This window comes from Cygnus atratus, chromosome 1, assembly GCF_013377495.2.
Source record: "Cygnus atratus isolate AKBS03 ecotype Queensland, Australia chromosome 1, CAtr_DNAZoo_HiC_assembly, whole genome shotgun sequence".
NCBI classification, from domain to species: domain Eukaryota; kingdom Metazoa; phylum Chordata; class Aves; order Anseriformes; family Anatidae; genus Cygnus; species Cygnus atratus.
This window is the reverse complement of record NC_066362.1, coordinates 142,513,214-142,533,347: the sequence shown is the minus strand read 5'-3', so window position 1 is coordinate 142,533,347 and position 20,134 is coordinate 142,513,214. Positions and strand designations below refer to the sequence as shown.

General features: G+C 50.9%; 1 protein-coding gene across 1 annotated transcript; it reads right to left on the bottom strand.

Moving 5' to 3' along the window:
* Positions 1–201: 201 nt before the first annotated feature.
* POU3F3 (POU class 3 homeobox 3) lies at positions 202–1,527 on the bottom strand. Its single transcript, XM_035558120.1, has one exon. The coding sequence runs from the start codon at positions 1,525–1,527 to the stop codon at positions 202–204; it is 1,326 nt and encodes a 441-aa protein (XP_035414013.1).
* Between the last annotated feature and the right edge of the window lie 18,607 nt (positions 1,528–20,134).

Below are 20,134 nucleotides of genomic sequence, written 5' to 3'. Positions count from 1 at the left end.
TGAGTGCGTGCGTGCGGGTGTGAGTGTGTGTGTGTGTGTGTGTGTGAGCGAGCGGGTGTGCGCGGCGCTGCCGCTGCCGGTACCGCTGCCGGGGCCGGTGCCGGTGCTGGGGCCGGGGCCGGTGCGGCGGTGCCCGGCCCGGCCCGGCCCGCGGTGCCCCGAGCTCCCCCCCGTCCCCCTCCCCGGCCCTGTCGATGCCCCTCACTGCACGCTCGTCTGCAGTCCGTGGTGAGGGGGCGGCGTGTCGGAGTTGACGGTGCCGACCTGCGAGTAGACATCGTCGGGGGTCTGCTGCTGGATCCCCGGGGGGGTCATCCGTTTCTCTTTCTGCCTCCGATTGCAAAACCAAACCCTGACCACCTCCTTCTCCAGCTGCAGGCTGTCCGCTAGGTTCGTAATCTCCTGGGCGGAGGGCTTGGGGCATTTCAGAAAGTGGCTCTCCAAGGCCCCCTTGACACTCACCTCGATGGAGGTCCGCTTCTTCCTCTTCCTGCCCTGCGCCGCGATCTTGTCGATGCTGGTGGGGCTGCCCGTGGAGGAGTCGGCTTCCTCCAGCCACTTGTTCAACAAAGGCTTCAGCTTGCACATGTTCTTGAAGCTGAGCTGCAGGGCCTCGAAGCGGCAGATGGTGGTCTGCGAGAAGACGTTGCCGTAGAGGGTGCCCAGCGCCAGCCCCACGTCGGCCTGCGTGAAGCCCAGCTTTATCCGCCGCTGCTTGAACTGCTTGGCGAACTGCTCCAGGTCGTCGGAGGTCGGCGTGTCCTCGTCCGAGTGCGGGTCGTGGCTGTTGACGCCGCCGTGGTGCGCCGGGTGGTGCCCGGGGTGCTGGTGGTGGTGGTGGTGGTGGTGCCCGGGGTGCTCGCCCAGCTCCGGCGTCTCGCCGCGCACCAGCCCGGGGTGCACCAGGCTCTGCCCGCCGGGGGGGGGGCTCAGCATGCCGTTCACCGTGAAGCCCCCGGGCTGCGAGTAGAGGAGCGACTGCTGCTGCTGCTGCCCGCCGGCCATGGAGGGCAGGTGGGCGGCCGCCGCCGCCGCGCCCCAGGCCGCCGGGTGCCCCTGGTGCGGGGGGCCCAGGTGGGGCGCCCGGTGGTGCAGCGCCGCGCCCGAGTGCAGGTCGTCGCGCCCGCCGCCGCCCTTCACGTCGGGCGGCGGCGGCGGCTGCTGGGGGCTGCCCGTCATGCCCACGGGGCTGCCGGACCACGGCGAGCCGGCCTCGGCGGCGGCGGCGGCGGCGGCGGCGGCGGCGGCGGCGGCGTGGGGCAGGGCTGTCACCCACTGGTGGGCATGGCTCAGCATATGGCCGCCGTTGCTGGCGGCCATGGCGCCCGGCATGAAGTCGCTCTGGACCATCTTGGCCGCCGGGTCGCCGCGGTAGCCGCCCGCCGCCACCGAGGTGACGGCCACGCCGCCCGGCTGCATGCCGCCGCCGCCGCCGCCGCCGCCGCCGCCCGAGTCCGCGTGGACGATGGAGCCGGCCGCCAGGATGCCGGTGCCGGGGAGGTAGGGGTTAGACGTGGCCGCGGCCATCCCGCGCCCGCCGCCGCCGCCCGCCGCTCGCCCCCGCCGCGCCGCCGCCGCCGCCGCCGCGCCGCCGGCTGCCGGCCGAGCGCCCTTGCCCGCCGCTGCCGGGGCCGCTGCCGGGGCCGCCGCCCGCGCCGCCGCCGCCGCCGCCGCCGCCGCCTTCCCAGCCTCGCCGGGGCGCCGGGGCGCGGGGTTCACCTGCTAGCGCTCCGCGGCGCGCTGCCGGCCGCCCGTCCGCCGCCCGTCCTGCCTCGGCTCCGCTCTGCCTTCGCCTTGCCTTCTTCTCCTCCTTCCCCTTCTGTGGTCGTGTTTTTTTTTTTTTTTGGCTTTTTTCTCTCTCTTTTTTTTTCTCTCCGGGAAAAAAAAAAAAAAAAAAAACACACACAAATTGTATACAGAACGTGGAGGGGGGGGGGTTGTCCTCCGCCGCCTGCTCGCTGCTCGCTGGGAGGAAACCAAACAAAGGCTAAAAAGCGAAAAAGAAGCGGGGGGGGGGGGATCGAAAAGCCCCCGTGCCTTCTCCCCTCCGCTCCCCTAGGAGTACATCTCCACCTCGCAGCCTTCCCCTCTCCGAGCGAAACTTTTCCTTTTCTTCTTTCCTTGAAGGCTCGGGGCGGCGGGGGGCTCTTTTCCTCCTCTGTCTCTCTGTCTCTCTCTCCGCCTCTCGCCTCGGCTCCTCGGTCTCCTCTTTGCTCTTTTATCTGCAAGTTTTTGCTCGGTGTCCTACGAAAACTTCCCGTGACGATGATGATGGTGGCGGTGGCGGCGATGATGCATTGCTCAAAGTTGTGCTGCCGCCGGAGCACTTTGTCCCCTTTGAAACAAGAGTCCTGCCGGAGCCTTCTTGCTAGAGTCACAGGCTGGATAAGACATCTTTTTGTTTTATATATATATTTATATATATATATATTTCTCTCTACCTTTCCTTTAGGCGGTTGGAAAAAAAAAAAAAAAAAAGAAAAAGTGGAAAAAAAAATCAGAAAAAGTTGAATTTTCTCGGTACCTCGCGGATTGTTTCTCTCTCTCTCCCTCTCTCTCTCCTCTCTCTCTCTCTCTCTCCTTTTTTTTTTTTTTGGTGTTTGTTTTGCTTTTTTATTTTAATTCCAGCGGCCGCTCGAGGGAGGAGGCGGAGGAGGAGTGCCTTGCCGGAGAGGTGTGCGTTATGTGCGTGTGCATATATGGTATCCTTTATACACTAACTCCGGCGGGCAACTTGGGCTGCCGGGCTCGCGGCGCGCACTGGCGGGGCCGGAGTCCCGCCGCTCGCCTCTCCCCGCCTCCCTCCCTCCCTCCTCCCTTCCCTCCCTCCCTCCCTCCCTTCCTTCCCTTCCCCTCCCCTCCCTTCCCTCCCTCTCCCGGGCCGTGCCCGCGCCGCCCCCTCCCCTCCGCCCTCCCCGTCCCCTCGCCCGCCGCCGTCTGCCCGCCGCCCCCCCCCCCCTCCCCCCGGACCCCCCCCAAAGCCCCCCGGTCCCCGTCCCCTCGCCCGCCGCCGCCCCCCATTGGCCGCCGGGCCCCCTTCCGGCCGTTCCGATTGGCTGCCCGTTAATTTAGGCAAAGCGCAGTCGGGGCTGGAAGTCGCCCCCCCCCCCTCCCCGGCCTCCCTCCGCCGGCCTCTTCCCCCCCTTCCTCCTCCTCCTCCTCCTCCCCGCCTCCTTCCCTCCAGCCGGCCCTCCCCTCCTCCCCTTAACTCTTCGTGCACAGAGAGAGAGGGGAGGGGGGGGCACACACACCGGGGGGGGGCGGATTTATTTTTGGGGGGGGGGGTCCTCATTAACAACGAGCAGCGCCGAGAACGGCCTCCGCGCAGCCTCCCCTCCCGTCTCTCTGCCTCCCCCCCTCCTCCTTTTGTCCTCCCCCCGTGTCCCGAGCCCCCCCCCCTCCAGCCGCCGTCCCGCCGTCGGGGGGGGGTGGGGGAGCCCGGGGGGGGCCTCGTTCTCCCGGCGAGCAGCCTCGCTCCGCCGCAGGCAGCCGGCCTGAACCCCCGGGCCCGCACCCCCCGCGGTTATTTCTTTTCCCATCCAGCGGAAAGAGTTAAGGGGGGCGGGGGGAACGGAGATGGGGGGGGGGGGTGTGAGATGCGACCGAGCGGAAATGCTGCCGCACACGGGCAACCTCAGTGAACCGAGGGGGAAAAAAAAAAAAAAAAAAAAAAAAGAAAGTGGCAACAAAAACAAGGGCGAATTGAACGCTCCTCGGGGATTTCCAGCGCAATAACACAAGTCGGACGTTCAGGGGCCGCGCCGCCGCGCACACGCTCCCGAGGTGCGGGGCATCCCTCCCCCGACCCCCGCCGTCCCCCCCCCGAGCTCTTGGGGCCGAGCTCCGGGCCCCCCCCGCAGCGCCCCCCCGGCGCGGCGAGCCCCCGACGGGCGCCCGCTGGGCTGAGCCCGGCCCCGGCTGGCGAGATCCCATCTTAGGTAGGTCTCGGAAAAGAAAAAAATCCCCATCAGAGCCAAGCTCCGAAGGGCTCTGGGAACTAAAACCCTAAGCAGACCCTTTTTTAAAATTATTATTTTTTTCTATTATTTTTTTGTTCCCATGCGTCCTCCAAAGGTTTCTTTTATATATATATATAAAAGATCCAACACAGATTTCATTGAATAAATCTGAGATCTCCAGGTGCAGACGTTTGAATAGTCAGTGCCAGAACCCCATGTTTTCCTTTCCAGCCGATTTTGCTTGGATCAGGCTCAAAAACCGAGCGAGTCTCGTGGTTTTGTTTACACTGAATGGGGAGGATAGGAACGGTGCCATGGGGCCGTCTTTCATTAATATACAGTGAGGATTTTGTCTAAATTACTGCTATGAATTTCACAGTACACGCTTTCAAAAGCCGTCTCAGGTGGCCTGATGAAACGTGATAGCGCCTCTGCAAACAGATCTACTTTCTTAATAAAAAAGGAAGGGGGGGGGGGGAGCGAGAAATCCCCCCCCAAATAATAATAATAAAAAAATGTACACCCTCATAACAGCGGCAACAACGACAAAAAAATAAAGCTTGAACCGGAGTAATGTCTTTTATTTAAAAAAAAAACAAAACAAAACACACAAAAAAACTTAGTTCCCCAACTCTTCCCACCCCCTCCCTTGCCGAGTGTGATTGTTTTGTCTGGAAAAAAATCCAAAGTATAACAAGGGGAGAACAGTTAGTGCTGATTTTCATTTGCATAAATTTTCATATATTTTGGTGAAAATAATAGACTAGTGGAGAGCGGGGCTTAGTGGAGTCAGTGCAAAGGAAAATCTTAACATGGATCGTTTCGCTGGAGTTGAGAACATGATTTTCCCCCCTGTCACCTTATTAAAATCAAAAATTAAAAAAAAATCTCTAAATCCTCGAAGTATGATCGGTAAGTGTTTTACATTTTTTTTTTCTTCTACTTTTGTTTGCTTTAAAGTCTTCTGGATATGGGGTTTCAAAAGCCTAGGACAAGACAGGGAAACCCATGGCAACTGCCTGGAAGGAAACAGGCTTAGGGAAAGGGAAAGGAAAAAGAAAAAAAAAATCCCACCAGCAACAAAAACCACCTTAGTGAAATATTACATAAAAAGCGTGGATTCATTCCAAAGCTCGAGGCAGCAAAGCAATTCTTCAGACTTTTCTGGGTCCCTGCTTCACTTTCCTGGGCACTCTTAATTATCGTAACGCCGGGGCTCGGGGCAGGGGGTGCGTGGGATGGGGGGGGGGGGGGGTGCGGGGGGGGGGAGAAAGCTCTCGAAAACCTGTCGGGGATGGAAAGGGGGCTCGGGGGCAGGGGAGGGGGCCGCTCCTGGAGGGGGGGAGCCGGGTGCGGGGAGCCGGGCACCTGCTGGCGGCAGCGGCGCGGGGGGGGCCGGGCGCGGTGCGGAGCGGTGCGGAGCGGTGCGGAGCGCGCACAGGGTTAACGCTGTAGCTAGGGAACAGCCGGCTGGGCTCAATATCCCGGGCTGGAGCGGCGCAGGTCCGTCGGAAAGAGGATAATCAATCAAAACTAAGCAGGGCATCCCTCCGGCTTCTCCTCCGAGGGGAGAGGGGCCGGAGGATTTACAGGGCAGGTTGCACTTTGTTTCTCCCTCCTGCCCCCTCGCTCCGCTTTTCCCTCCCCGATTCCGGCTAATTGAGAGGTGGAGGCTAACGAGCCGCAACTCTTTTTTTTTTTTTTTTTTTTTTCCTTTTTTTCTAGCGGTGGGGTCAGCGCGATAAATAATGTGATAAATAATGTAGGCTGAAATTAGTAGGCCAGCTCCCTCTCCTGCAAACTTTACCGAGGCTTCAATATCCCATGCCGCGACTTTCATTTATTTTCATTTCGCCGTCCCATTTGCATAATATACACATATATATATATATATATTTTTCCCCCCTCTGTCGCTGCTCTTTTGGGCACACAATAGCTGGCGATCATTGTGATTTCCTAGAATTAGTTACTTCTTTGCAAACGGTCGATCGTCGAATCAATAAAACGGCTTGTAAAACTAGGGAGGGATAGGTTTCAATTTGGGGGGGGGAGAAGAATCGCTCATTTTCCACTTCTTGTTGACGTGCCCGGCGTCTCTTTTGACTGGGGTTAACTCTGTGTGCTCCATTGGAACAGATGCCGTATAGAGCTGCTCCCTCAAGATCATTTGTTTCCTTGATGGGGGAACATTTCTGAGCAGAACATATTGGTTGCCATAGAGAAAGAAATAAAAGGAAGAACACTAGTCACATTAAGCTATATGTTTGTGCACTGGGCTTTAGATAAAAGGGCCCTAGTTCAGCCAAAGAGAGCGCGGCCAAAGCCGAGCTCCTTAGCCTCACCAAAACTAGCTTTATTTTGTTTTGGACTTTTACAGTTGAAACATGTAAGCTAATTTTATTGGCTCTCGTTAATTTTATACGAGGCGGCTTGCTGAACAAAATAAACTTTTTAGAGGCTGCCGGAGGACGGCAGGGGGCGCCCGGGTGCCCTTCCCGGCACCGCTCGGCCCGGCACGGCCCGGCGGGGGATGCTCGGGACCCCCGGGCACCGCCGCCCCCTCCCGCAGCGGGCACAGCCCCGTGGCCGGGAACCCCGGGCCGGGGGAGCCCCAAATCTTCAGGGGGGGATGCTGGAGGCTGGAGGGCAGGGGTCCGACGGGGCGGGAGGGGGGCGGCGGGGAAAGGGGTGCGGGCTCCCGGGCCGCCCCCAAAGTGTCCCTGGCGGTGCGGTGCCTCCAGTGGAGCCGAGGCCTGCGGGGGAGCCAAATCAGCTAATTAAACTCAGGGCATCCTGAGGTGCCACGCAGGTTTTTTTTTATTCTTTTCTTTTCTTTCCTTTTTTTTTTTTTTTTTTTTTTTTTTTAATTTTTGGCCAAACAACGCGCTTAAGCCTCTGGAGGTGCAATAAAACGACTCTTTTTTTTTTTTTTTTTTTTTAGATCATTTAATATTTAATTGCTGTGTTAAAGCTGGAAAAGTAGCTTTTTTTTTTCTTTTTTTTTTTTCTTTTTTTTTTTCCCCACTGGCCCCTCCCTCTCTCCCCTCACGCCTTTTCCCCACTGGCGAAGCCCCCGCAGCCCCCCTTCTATCTAGCCCCCCCATCCCGGCCACAAGTTGTCGCCAGCCGGGACGGGACACTGGCAGGAGTTAACCCGAGCTAAAACCAAGCACATCGACGGCCGGCACGGCTTAGCCCAGCACAGCTCGGCCCTCCGGCCCTTTGCAAAGGCGCAGTGTCAGCTTTCTGCCCCAAATGCCCTCCGTCTCCCACCAAGCCCCCCCAGCTGTCGCGATAGCGGACAGCAGCGACAACCGCGTCGCTGTCGCTCCCCCCATGTCGGGGAACAGGCTGGCCAGCGGGGCTGCAGCAGCAGCAGAGACACCTGCGAGGGGATGTCCCCACGGTCCCGGGGGGGACACACACGAGGGCACATTGTTCCCCCCCTCCGGGCTGCAGCCCCAGCGGTTTCCGTGTGGCTGGGAAAGTTTGATTCCTCGCCTCCATAAAGGAAAGACCAATTGGAGCCCTGGAAATCACACAGCCCATAAATATGATAGATGCTGGCAAGATGAACTCCCCGCCTAAAAACCTAACGCATACCTAAAAAGAAAAGAAAAGAAAAAAAAAAAACAGAGAGAAAGAAAAGTAGGCAAAGAGGGAAAACGACCTACGAGAATACATCCACTTTTGATTTAAAGTGGTGCTGGGTCTTCCTTGGGAAAACGGAGTCAAGCCTCGGCGTGCGTTGACCGTGCGGGAAAATGCTCGAGATATTTGCGTGGACAAAACTTTCCACCTACCGCATTTGGCCAAACAAGCAAGAGCAATATTCCAGCCCAGCGAAACACATTTCCAGAGCGCAATTCCCACCAGAAAGGCGGTCGCTTGCTGGAGCTTTGCCGCACTTTTAGTGAACATTTCCCTTGCCTCCGAGCGGGCGGGTTGGAGTTGAGGAGCCCAGCAAAGTTCAGAGCCCCGGGCTGGGGGTTCAGAGGCTTCCCCCTCCCAAAAATCTCCTCTCCCTCCCGCTTGCCCCAAACCTTCCCCGTGTACGAAGCAAACCCCGAGTTAGCAGCCGAGCTCCTCTGCTTTCTGCCCGCGGTGGGCAGCAACAGCAAGACTTCGGGGCAACGCAAGCAGCAAAGCCACCGCTAAAACGAGCAACAAGTTAGCTCGGCGACAACTTGCTGTCCCGGCTGCGATTCTGGGGCTTGTGCCTCAAGTGGCCCCGATAAGCGCCTATTTGGGACTCCTTTGTAAAGTGGGTGTGTAAACGGAACGGGCACCGAAGTGTGGAAAAGAAAGTGCCTGGCGACTGTCTTGAGTAGTCATTTACTCAGAGTGGGAAACGCTTAGGTATCTCCTAATATAACGGCGGAGACCGACTGCCTCATTAGCATTTACAAATGAAAATGTTAAACATCGAGACATACTCCGTATACAGCGTGCTATATGTAAAACACAGCCGTGCATAATCCAGCAGTCAGCTGAAAACGCCGAGTTGACTGGGTTCCAGCTATGTGGCATTCTTGGCTAATGTGATTTGCTCTGTGTTTTTCAAGCTTACCCATGCTGTAGTTCAGAGTTCTTATGACCACGTTGATAGCTGCACTAGGGATATTAGACTAACCAATCTGGAGAAAACAGGAAAATACACATATTACTTTTAAAGGCTTACAATAATAACGATAAACACAATAAGCAGGCGGCTCATTTATCCATACCTTTTATTACGAAGGCTTCGCTCCCAGCCTTATTTATTGTTTTGAGCATAACAAAGCGTTTCTGGTTCTGTAATAAATTAGAACAATAACACAGGACCGCACATGCAAAGCTGGATAGGTCTTAAAATAGAGGTCCTTTCTCTCCCAACTGCATAATTCCGATATTACCCAACGTGTCGTGCTTAGGGCTCACCTCGCACGCACTGTAATGAAAGTTGCCAAATGAATGGAACAATCTATCTGTTGACTTGAGCTCAACGCAGACGCATTACATATGATAGAAACCTAATGCTCCCACCGACGTTAAAATCACAGGGATGTATAGTTACAATCCGGCTCCTTGAACATGTAGATTTTTATTTATAAGAATAATCGTGCATGTAGCAACATAAAAAGGGGATTTACAAGTTGGAGTCCTTTGTAAAAGACTGTGAAAACCTTAGCCCCGCTTTTATTAGACATGATATCATTCTGATTTGCGTGCTTGCCATCTCAACAGCGTTTCACACGTGAAAAAAAAAAAGAATGAAAAAGAAAAAAGAAAGAAAGAAAGATCCGTATGCATTACATAGATTTTCTTTTACGCGCATAAGGACTGGCAGTCTCTTAGTGGATAAGAGGGTGAATAATTGTGCTACACCAGAAAACACTTCGTGCAGTTTGGCAGCTCTGTTTTTTATTATTAGATTTTTTGACATTTGAACTTGTCTATTGTCTGAGGAGCTCAGTGCAGATTGCAGCAGGTCAACCTTAAGGCTGCTCTTTTTGGCATTGCACACAAACATGCACTCGCTGTCTGTTCTCCTTGCGTGAATGCAGCAGCTACAGTTTTACCGTGCATTTTTTTTTTTTTTAATGCACATGTATTTATATTTATTTAATCCGCTTGGGGTTTTCACGGTCGTGCGGTTAGTTTGTCCGTGCGATCATTTTACACCAGTTCCTCCCCGTCTATGAGTTTTTTCCCCGGTGCTGGATACTTTTAAGCACTCAGCCGCTTTTACAGCAAGGTAATTCCAGCATCACGATGCTTGATAAGAGGGACTTCAGTAGCCCCGGGATTAAATGACATATTTCCCCGCAGCTTCGCTCAACTCTATCATGACTCCTACAGTCAAAAGTTAACATTATTCATCATGTCTTCGCCTTTCTTCTCTCCTCCCCCCTCCGCATCCAGCCCCGGTCCGGCTCCCCGAGCCTTTGCGAGGGCTGGCGGCGGCCGGGGGAGTGGGGGGGGGTGGGTGCAGACGAGGGGACCTGGTGGGGCGAGGGAGGTGCGGACTGGGGGTCGTTGCCCCCCGGAGCCGCAGGGGGAAAGGGAAAGGGAGTGGGATGGGGGTGGAAATAACTTTTCCCGGCAGCGATTTGCGCCCCGGTGTGCTGGGGGTCGGGCTGGTTTTAAAGCGGGACTCTTCCCTGGGTGCGGGAGGGGGGGGTCAGGCCGAAGAGCCGACCTCCTCCTCTAGCAGGCTTTCACTGGAGCATATACCTTCAGACATATAGACGTGGACACGCTGTGAGCCCATCGGCAGGGACACGAACCCCCGGGCACGGCCACGCACCGCGAGGCTGGGTTCGCCCCCGCCCTTATCTTCACACCCTCCCCCCCCCCCCATCCTTCCCCTTAACAAGCGCCTGATAACGCGTTTAAGGCTTGTTATTTGAACTCTCCCGATCAGCATGCAGAAACGTAATTGCATCGTTTTTCATCAGGAAAGAAAAGAGGGGAGGAAGGGGGGGACCCCCCCATGCGCCCCCCTCCCCCCCCCCAGCTCTCCGTAACCGCTGAGTCACCGCACCGGGGGGCAGCGGGGACGCGCAGGAGGCAGCGGCATCTCATTGCCCACCCCGGCTCAAAACGCATCCCTCCTCATCTCCAGCCCCGCAGGTCCCTCCCTCCTCCTGGATTTAGCAAGACAGACTTGGAAGAAAGTGGCCCAAGTGCGGCCAGGGCCCTCCTTTGTCACTGGGTGTCCTCCTCCGGTGCACTGGGACCTGCATCATTGAGGCGGGGAAGAAAATAAGCCTTAAAATAGTGTTTTGGGGGGATTTGGGGAGGAGGAGGGATGGATAAGCCACTTCACCTGGTGGACAGAGGACAGGGAAAGCATCTAGGCACCTTTATCCCTACAGACTCCTTTAAAGGTTATTCTTGCTGCCAGGCTTTGGCACAAGCAAAATGGGGGTGCTGGTGGCTGGGAACAAAGCTGGTGGCAACCAAGCGACCCCCCAAAAGGGGGAGGAATAGTCCCTTCAATTCCCTGTCGAAAAGCATGCGGCATTGCTTTCTCCTGGGGGCTGTTTCCCGGGGTCCCTGCACCCCCGGGGTGCTGAGCAGGGTGTCTGTCCAGCATCCCCTTACCGGGCCCGCTCAGGGAGGGGTGCGGACCCCCAGGTACGTGCCAAAGGGCCTCAGGGACAGCTTCTGGGAGTTGGTGGGTTGCACGAGCAGCCTTGAAATCAGTTTGCAGAAAGGCCTGCAGTGGGAAACAAAGAGGCAGAAAATGTTGGGAGCCCAAGGAGAGCCTGAAATACAGAGAGAGGCACTGAGCTTCCCGGAGATGCTTCAGCTCCTCAGTGGGGAACAGAGCGGTATCCTTTTTGGGCTGGCTCCGTGCAGCTGAGGGCTGGACTGTACAGCCCACACTGAATCAGAGGCATTGTGTGCAAATGAATAAGCACACATTGTTTTGAAATGCTGCTATTGTGTTTGGGCTAGGGGGAGGAGGTGGCTGCATTTTGCGTGCGTGCGTGTCTATGGGCTTTCTAAAGGTGAGTGCAGATTGCAAGAGTTGCTGCTCTGTTTTTGTTTGTCAAACAGGGCCCTTCTCTTGGGAGAGGGGCATGTGGCGGATCCCAGCCCAGGATTACATTAATCAAAGCATTATTTCCCCAGGGATGCGCAGCACAAATGATAGTAAATCCTAATAAAATTGGATCGCTGAGAAATTGAACGCTTAAAGTAATCTGCTCTGCCTGATAAAAACTTCAAATTTATAAGATATTATGCATCCCCACCCCCAAACACCTCAGGTATCACCACTGTGTGTGTGCATTACGCATCTATCTGGAGGAGAGAAAACACTGCTCAGCTTAACAGGCCCCTCACTATTGAATATATATATATATACACAGATGTGTGCACGTGTGCTTGCGTGCACACATTTCACACATGCACACACACGTGCAGAGCTGTAACTAAGCTAACACCTATACGCACGTAGCAGTGATGAGGATGGTCAATATTTGGCTATTCCACCTTTGCTGTGTACGAGGCCGGGACATGGTACTGTGCCGGTGCCGTAACATGGCCTGGGCACTCTTTGCTCTTGCTCTTTAGCGATGCTCACCACGGGCCTCCATAATAGCACCTGCGGTCTCAGCCCTGCTCAGAGCAGCTTGGCTTCTCATGGGGGTGGCGGGGAAATAAATAATAATAAAATAAAACACTACATGGACATGAATGTCCAAAGCTGAGCTTAGAAAGCCTGTGGGAGGATGAGTGTCAGAGGGAAACTGCCTTGGACCAGGGGCACAGGTGAAAGAAGGGGAGAGGTTGCCAGTTTTTCCCTGGGGTGCACAGCACGCGGCACCCGCAGCCCCCGCGCCCACGGCCGTGCCACCACGGCCCTGCCCTTCGGCGAGGGTCAGCCGAGGCCTGGGTAGCCGCTGGCAACTCGCTTAGCTTCAGATCCTCAGTCTCAGCTACTTCCTCTCTGCAGAAGGAAAGTTTGTTTGTAATTGTGGGACATTACAGTACGCTCAAAGAGCCCCACTGTCCGGCATGGAAAAAAAATAAAAAAGGGAAAAAGAAGGAAAAAAATTGTTTTTTTCCCCCTCCTCCCCCTTACTGAGCTTCCAAACGTGGAAGGGGCAGAAGGCGTTGCCACTCGCCCAGCTGAAACTCTTTGAAGGGCTGCGCGTTTCAGACATGCCGATCATTCCTCCTCGCCCCTACCCTCCCGGGGACCCCTGAAATGTGGCACGGTGACACCCCCCCCCCGTGAAGTACCCCCTCGCGTGACCGTGGCCGCTCCTGCCCCCTGCCCTGCGCCCCCAATGCGCCCCCCGCTGCCCCTTCCTCCCCTGGCACCGCTCCTGCCCCTTGCGGGGGGGTTTCCTGCCCCGTCCCGGCTCCAGGGGCTTGCAGGCGGGTGTGCGTGTAAGGGGGGGGGGGGGGGGGCGGCCTCGCAGCGCCCCGCCGGAGCGGGGGGGGCTCGCCCTCTCCCAGCCCCGAAATGACGCAGCCCCTGCTCCAGCATCGGCTCCCGTTCGGGCTGGCTCCATTTCAGGAGCTCCGTCTCCCCCCACCCTCTTCTTCCCAGCCTTCCTCCTTCCTCCTCCTCCTCGCCCCACCGTCACTCTCAACCCCCCCCCCCCCCAAGCCCCCAACCCCCCCAACCTTCCCCCCCCCCTCCCCGCCGCCCCAAACTCCTTCCTCAGGACCGTGGGATGCTGGCGAGCCCTGGCGAGAGTTGCCGGTCTCCATTTCCAAGCGGGGAGCCGCCGGGAGCGGTGAGGCAGCCGGCAGGGCTTGGGGGGGGGGGGACGGACGGACGCGGAGGGGCTGCGCGGGCCCGGGGAGGGATGTTGGGGGGGGGGGAGAATGAAGGATGGGGGGGCAGCACCCCGAAACAACCCCCTCGCTGCCGGGATAGGGGCAGCGCCTTCCCCTGCCCGCCGCCGGCACCGCACAGTGGCCCCTCCGCGCCCCTCCAGGGCTGTCCGGTGCCCCCACAACCCCCCCCCCCACCTTTTTTTGGAGGGGGGATTGGGCTCCCCTCTGCCCTCCTCCGCGCCGGCAGTGGGGGGACCCGCTCACCCCGCCGCCGCCTCCCCTCCCTCTCCCCTTCCCTAAAAAATAATAATAATAAAAAAATCACCATTCCCTTGCACACCACGAGGCACCCTCTCTGGATTCCCCCCCCCCCCCCCGCCACCTTCATTCCGCCCCCTCCCGGACCGACCCTCTCCCCCCTCCCCTCCCCCGCCCCGCCGCCCCGCATCCCGGGTGCAAGCGGATCACCAAAATCCAAGCTGGTTCCAATTTCCCCCAGTTGTCTGCCTTTGAAACACTCAGAAGGTAGGGATGGCTCATCGTGGGATAATGCGCTCCCACTCCCCATGTGTTCAGGAAGGTGGCTGCCTCCCCACCCTCCCCTCCCCGCTTTCTTCGCCTTAATTGGCTCTATCTTGATGTGCACTTGTTTTGTTTAGCCTATTTTAACATTGCGGACGAGATAGGCAGAAAAAGGAGCGTTTGACTCGGTATGTCTCTCTGATTTTTTTTTTCTCCCCCTTCGGAGGTTAATTTGCATTTGAGGTCTAATTCGTATTGCAAAATCCTGGCGTTTGAGGACTGCAGAGGAACAGGGCATTCTTTTTCTGCTACTGAGCAGGAGGCTCTCCTGTCGTTCACTCTTCTGAGTATAATTTCATTGTATTCACAAGTGACAAGGATTTGCATCAGTCATTTTTCAAGCTATTTTTTAAAGAGTTGGGTCAAATGTTCTTTTTTTTTTTTTTTTTAAATTGCAAAGGGAACAAATATCAGCATGAAAACAGAGGATGCCTTACTAACAACGTTACAAACTTAAAGTTTAAGGCACAGGCTATATATTAATATAAGTATTAATCTGCATTCCTTGGAGTTGGATTTCTAACTCTTGAACATCTGATTTTGATGGAAGTCAGGGAAAGTCGACTATACAAATATTGAAGTATATTTATAGCTTCTTACATCTATTCACAGGTGATTTTACTGCTGTTTGCCACTCTTGCTCCAGCGTTTTGTAATTATTTCACTCCTGAAAAGCATTTCATAGGATTATATGCTGCTTTACCTTTTAAACCTTTTAAAGGTTTTCAGCCTGTCCAGCTATAACTTTCATTCACATCTCTGGAAATAGTTAAGTAGCCATGTGGACTTTATGGAGAGATTATAAAAGATACATGGTCATATAAAAGATTCTGTTTTATATCCCCGGTCTTTTCGTTCTTTGGATGTGATGAAGAATCCACCTACATTTAGGCCTTTATAGCTCCTTTAAGGAATACCTTCACATATTTTATTTATGTATATAAAATGAATTTTATTTATATATATATAAATATAAAGTGATTACATGAATGGCATATGTTGTATAATATGCATATGAGACATTTCAAGCATCTCTAAGCGCACACCAATTTATTTTTTCATAAATGTATATGTGTGTGTACGTGCGTGTATATACACGTGTGTGATGATACACATGCTGGAAGATAAAACTACACAAAGTAAAAAAATATTCATAAAGGAAAAACCTGTAAAGGTTGTTCACTGGGAGTTCGCATTTAGTCCCTCGTAAAAAATCACCTAAGTTACAGACTTTACTGTAAATACCTACTTACACCCCCACCTCAGCATAAAAATATTTGTGCATGTATATTTGTCCTAGAACAAACTAAACAGGGCTATGAATTATACCTAAAAGACAATACTGAGATTAAAAAAAAAAAAAAGCAAAAAACAAAAACAAACATAAAATAATAATGGAAAATGGAATTTTATATAATGCCAACAACTTTAGCTTGATTCTTGGCATAAGCAATTTAGTGCAATTTCATTTGTCTGAACTAGAGTGATATTACAAAGTGAATTAATAGAACATTAGTACTGAAAAAAAAAAAAGAAACAGTTCTTCCTTTGAAATATGAAGTGCCTCTAACTTGAGATGAAACCTGAAAGTCAGTGAATAATATATGGGAAATATTAATATTTTAAATGTATCATATTTAAAATTGCTATGAACTTAAACAAGGTTTCATAGCAAGAAAAAACAAGTAATTCATTTTAGATTCCAATTTTATATGCACCATTTTACAAATGAAGCAATTCACTAAAGAAGTGAAGTCAGGTATGTAAGCATATTTTGTTATTTTGCACATGAAATACAGTCATTATGGAATATAAATTTAATTTGTGAAATGATAAAAAAAAACATTTGTTTCATTTTCTACTGCACTGCAAGGAAAACATTTTTAAGTAGCTGATTAATGAGATGAAATGAAGTGATACAGCCCATAATACCTGCATGTGTTTTTATACGTAGTGAAACTGTACCACAACGGGACATTTATGAAAAGTATGAACTCAAGTAATGCAATAAAACTTTAAATTTAGAATGGGAGTTTATACAATTCAGCCTGATGTTGTAAAAAGTGAGCCCTGTGGCATTTGACTTTGCATTACTGAAAAATTACTCCTGCAAGAGAAGTCAGTAGAGTGTAGCAGAGTTGAATCCTGCACTTCAGCGCGGGCAAAATTGAGGTGCCACTGCCTGCCTTGCCGCTGGTTTTAGTGGGAAGAAGGTGCAGCCCTCAGTCCTTTCCCTAATACGAGGTCTATCGACTTCCAGATTTCATTGCCCTGCTCCAACCCAAGCGAGGAGGTACAGCTCAGCCTCTGGGAGCCAGCCCTGTGTTCCTTCAGTTGGGCCAAATCCTACTTGCCCTGTTCACTGAAGACACCTGGTGCTTTGTCTTACTGAAAAGAGCAGAATCTGGCCCTCAGTCTTCCCCCTGGTGTAATTCCTTTGGACCTTAATAGAAACAGAGGGATTATTTTCGCATGTTTCTGATGTCAATGGGAATTCTGCTGGGGTTAGGTCTCAGGGCTAGGTTGACCTTGCACTTACTCCTAAGAAACCTACAGTTTACACCCCACCTACTTTGGCTCTGGCTTCAGTGAATCAAGCCAGCAATAATTCGAGTTGATATATACAATACATAGGATACATATGAGTGGGCATTTGGAACAGCTAGGCAAAAAAAAAAAAGAAAGAAAAAATAAAAAAGTGTCTTTGCACCAGTGGAAAGCACTGGATGTGTATGAGCTTAGTGAAGAGGGAAATGACACCTTCTGGCAAGTGCTACGGCTGTCATGAGGACTATAAGCACCTAGGAACTGTCTTGTGTCTTGTTGAAGGAGAGCAAAAGTCTGGGTAGTCTGTAGCTTGGTTCCCAGCAGGAGTTAGTCACAGGTGCCACAGAAGAGGGCAAAAGTTGGTGACCGAGGGGGAGGTAACACGCTTGTCACCCTCCACACGGCAGATCTCTTTCTCACCACTTTTGCCTGAAGCCCTGGGGCATTTGCTATACTTCTCCAAATGACTTCCCATTAATTTCAGTAGCTTCCATTTTTGTTATAAATGGCCAATTCACTTCTGAAACTCACTATAGTTATTTTAAATTCGGAATAATAGTGACGAGAAAAAAAAAATTTAAAACAGTTTTACCACTCTTTGTTTAAATATACATTTCTCTGCTGTGAAATAACCTTTCTTTCCACATCTATACCTATATGAACAATGCTAACTCGTACCAGGAACAACATTTTAAAACTGTGTCATACTTATGGGATAATTATTAATCTTGTCAGAATAAAAAGCATATTAAAAGTACTCCATACAAAGGTTTGTGCCTTAATGTTTTTGAAAGTTTTTTTTTTAAAGTAATCAGACATGTCATAACAGAGGAAGAAACTATACAATATATAGCACATAGTAAAAGTATATGACTCCTACAGGACTATTTAGAAATATATAAAGATTAATTTTTCTCCTTTTGCTTAGAAGAATACTTGATGAGCAGGTATGTTTTTATTTTTATTCCTGCTTGTGTCTTACAGTTCTGTGAAGACGATGTGGAGCTACAAATCCAAAATTTTAGTGGCTATAAATGATATAAAAATAAGCAAGAGAAATGCTCATGTTACGTATCTGGAGGGATAAATACACAATAATCATGCAATTTGGTAGCAGAAAGAATAACTATTTGACAATAAAACCAATGCTAAATACAAACAGGATAATATTGTTCTAGTGAAAAATATAGCAAATAAAAATATACAACAAAAAGATGATCTTGAAATTCTCTCTGTTGTTTTCTCTCTATCTCTGTTGTTTTCTCTCTCTCTGATTAGATCTTTTTCAGTTGAATGTAGATTTTGAATGTTTTGTGACCGCCGAGACCCTGTTAGTGAACAAGTTAGTCAAAACTTTTCCATCTTGGTTATCATATCCCATGTCTACAAATCCAAAATGTAACTGGTATCAACCCCACTGAACACTAGGAAGGTGTTTTTGCTGTTCATTGCTTGGGATTTGCTGGAGGTCTGATTTTGCATATGCTTACTCGTGTGCTAAAATTGCTGGGTTATGTGAGAGGTATTTGTAGGTTCATCTATTTATTTTGTGCAGGAAGGCCGGCACTTTCAAACTGGGAGTTTGTGCATGCACAAGAACAGGATACCTACTGCAGGAGAGGGGCCTTTTTTTCAATAGGCATGGGGCATTTTCAGCTTCGTTTGACTTCAGTGAGAATTGTGAAAACTCAATATTTTCTAAAAAGATGGGCCACTTTTCTTGAGAAAGTCAAATGTGGATATAAAAATCTGACTTCCTGTATCTCTGACTGAAAAAAAAATGGTAAAATGTTGGTGTTTTATCTTCATATAGGTTTAGCATCAGCCCTACGGATATAAATCACAAACTTACCTTTTCCCATGTGATAACTGTTTGCTTTGCCTTTCGTTTCACAGAGGTAGGAGAAACGATTAAACCACAACCACCCTGAAAAAAAAAAGACATCAATAATAGAAATTATTGTTCATTACTCAATTAAGAAAATAAGAAGACTGGAATCTGCATTGGGGGAATTATGATTTTATGTGCTGATGTTTTGACTTTTGGAAATTAGGATGTTAGTACTAAACATTGCCACGTATTTCTTGCTAGCAATAGGAAATAATCACATGCAAATTTTAAAGGTCTGTTCGAGGGACAGCTTCCTGCACTGTGGCACACTGAAACTTGAGGAAAATATTTCTAACGTTTGGAGGGGCTGCCAACAGCTGGAGAGGTTACAATATGCCACCGGCCCCTCCGTGTTGGTAAAGCAGGCAGCAGGTGTCCTTACCTGGCTTTACGGGCCCGTATTCAGAAGAGGAGAATTAGGAGAACTGAAACAAATGAGCAAATATTGGCACAAGTCCCCTCGGTACAGCATGACCATTTTTGTGGTCAGTTTTGGCTGGAGGGTGTTGAGCAGAAAGCAGGAAACGGGCCCAGTCCAAAGCCTCCTCTGCACACACCCAGTGCTGGGCCTCTGGGCACTCCTGCTTTGTCTGCAAGTTGGGTTGGAACAATGCAAACGAGTCTCCCGTCCCAGCAAAATCCCTAAAATTAGTAAAATTAGTAAAATCACGTCCCCTGTTTGTGAGCTGTACCTTTCTTTGTCCTGCTCCTGGGCAAAGGCCTTTGCTGGTCGAACCAGTCAGGTTCCAAACTGTGGCCCGAACTTTGCTCTTTGGTTTCATCCCAAACCAAGCTTTGAGCTTTTCTTTTTCTTTTTTTTTTTTTTCTTTTTTTTTTTTTTTTTCCAAATCTTTGCTTTGTCTAGAAATGATTGGGCTTTGCTGAGAACTGACTGTCTTGATAGGCTCGAAGTCCCTGGGAAATCTCAACACTTGCATTTTATAAAAAACAGTAAGCAAAGCACACTAGCATATTAATAGGTGAAAGGCATTTTAAAGGGACACTCTCGCTTGGTAATTCAGTCCGGTAAAATATATAAGCTGAGAGCAGTTTGCGGGAGTTGTAGCAAGCCACAAGTGTTCTTCTCAATGTAAGGCTTCTGCATTTTAATTATTATTTCTTTTTCTGTCACTGTGGCTGTGTAAAAGATCCCTGGAGACAATGGGGACTGTGACACTGAGGGACAGGTTGCACTGACGCCACACAGAGAGCCATAAAAAGCACAAAATGGGCACACAGAATAACATACAAAAAGAGAAAAGAACAGTTTCTCTAATTTCTCCCGTTTGTAGTAGCTATGTTACATCGGGGTGGGTAAAAAGAAAAAACGCAGACAGAAATGCGATCCCTAAACTGACAGAGCCTCTTTAAATTTGCTTGAAGTACCATCTCAGGGAGGAAAAAAAAAAGAAAAAAAAAAGACATACTACACTGTTCTGGATTTTATTTGTTTAAATGCAAATTTATGGAGCTGGCCACACACCAAAAAATGAAGAGTTTGGTACTGCAGTTGCTTTGGTGTATTTTTCAGCATTGTAATGGGCTACAGGGAGACAAAGGAGAATATGAATATATGGCAGTTAATATTGAGATTTGGGTGACATTTTTGCTTGTTGTAACTGTCATTTTACAAAATCCATTTTCATTCTATCACGTTATTGAATCGCAGCAGACGTTGATATATAAAAGCTGGAATTATTTAATAATCAAAATTAGGGGTGATTTTTGTACTATATTTCTCATTACCAACCCCACGATTGATCACAAATTCTAAGGTACAGGATCACGAATCCTAAACTTGCCCATAGGGTAGAGTAGACTGTTCAAGAAGGAGATGATAGAAAAAGTAGTTTCTTTTTAAAGCTGATCA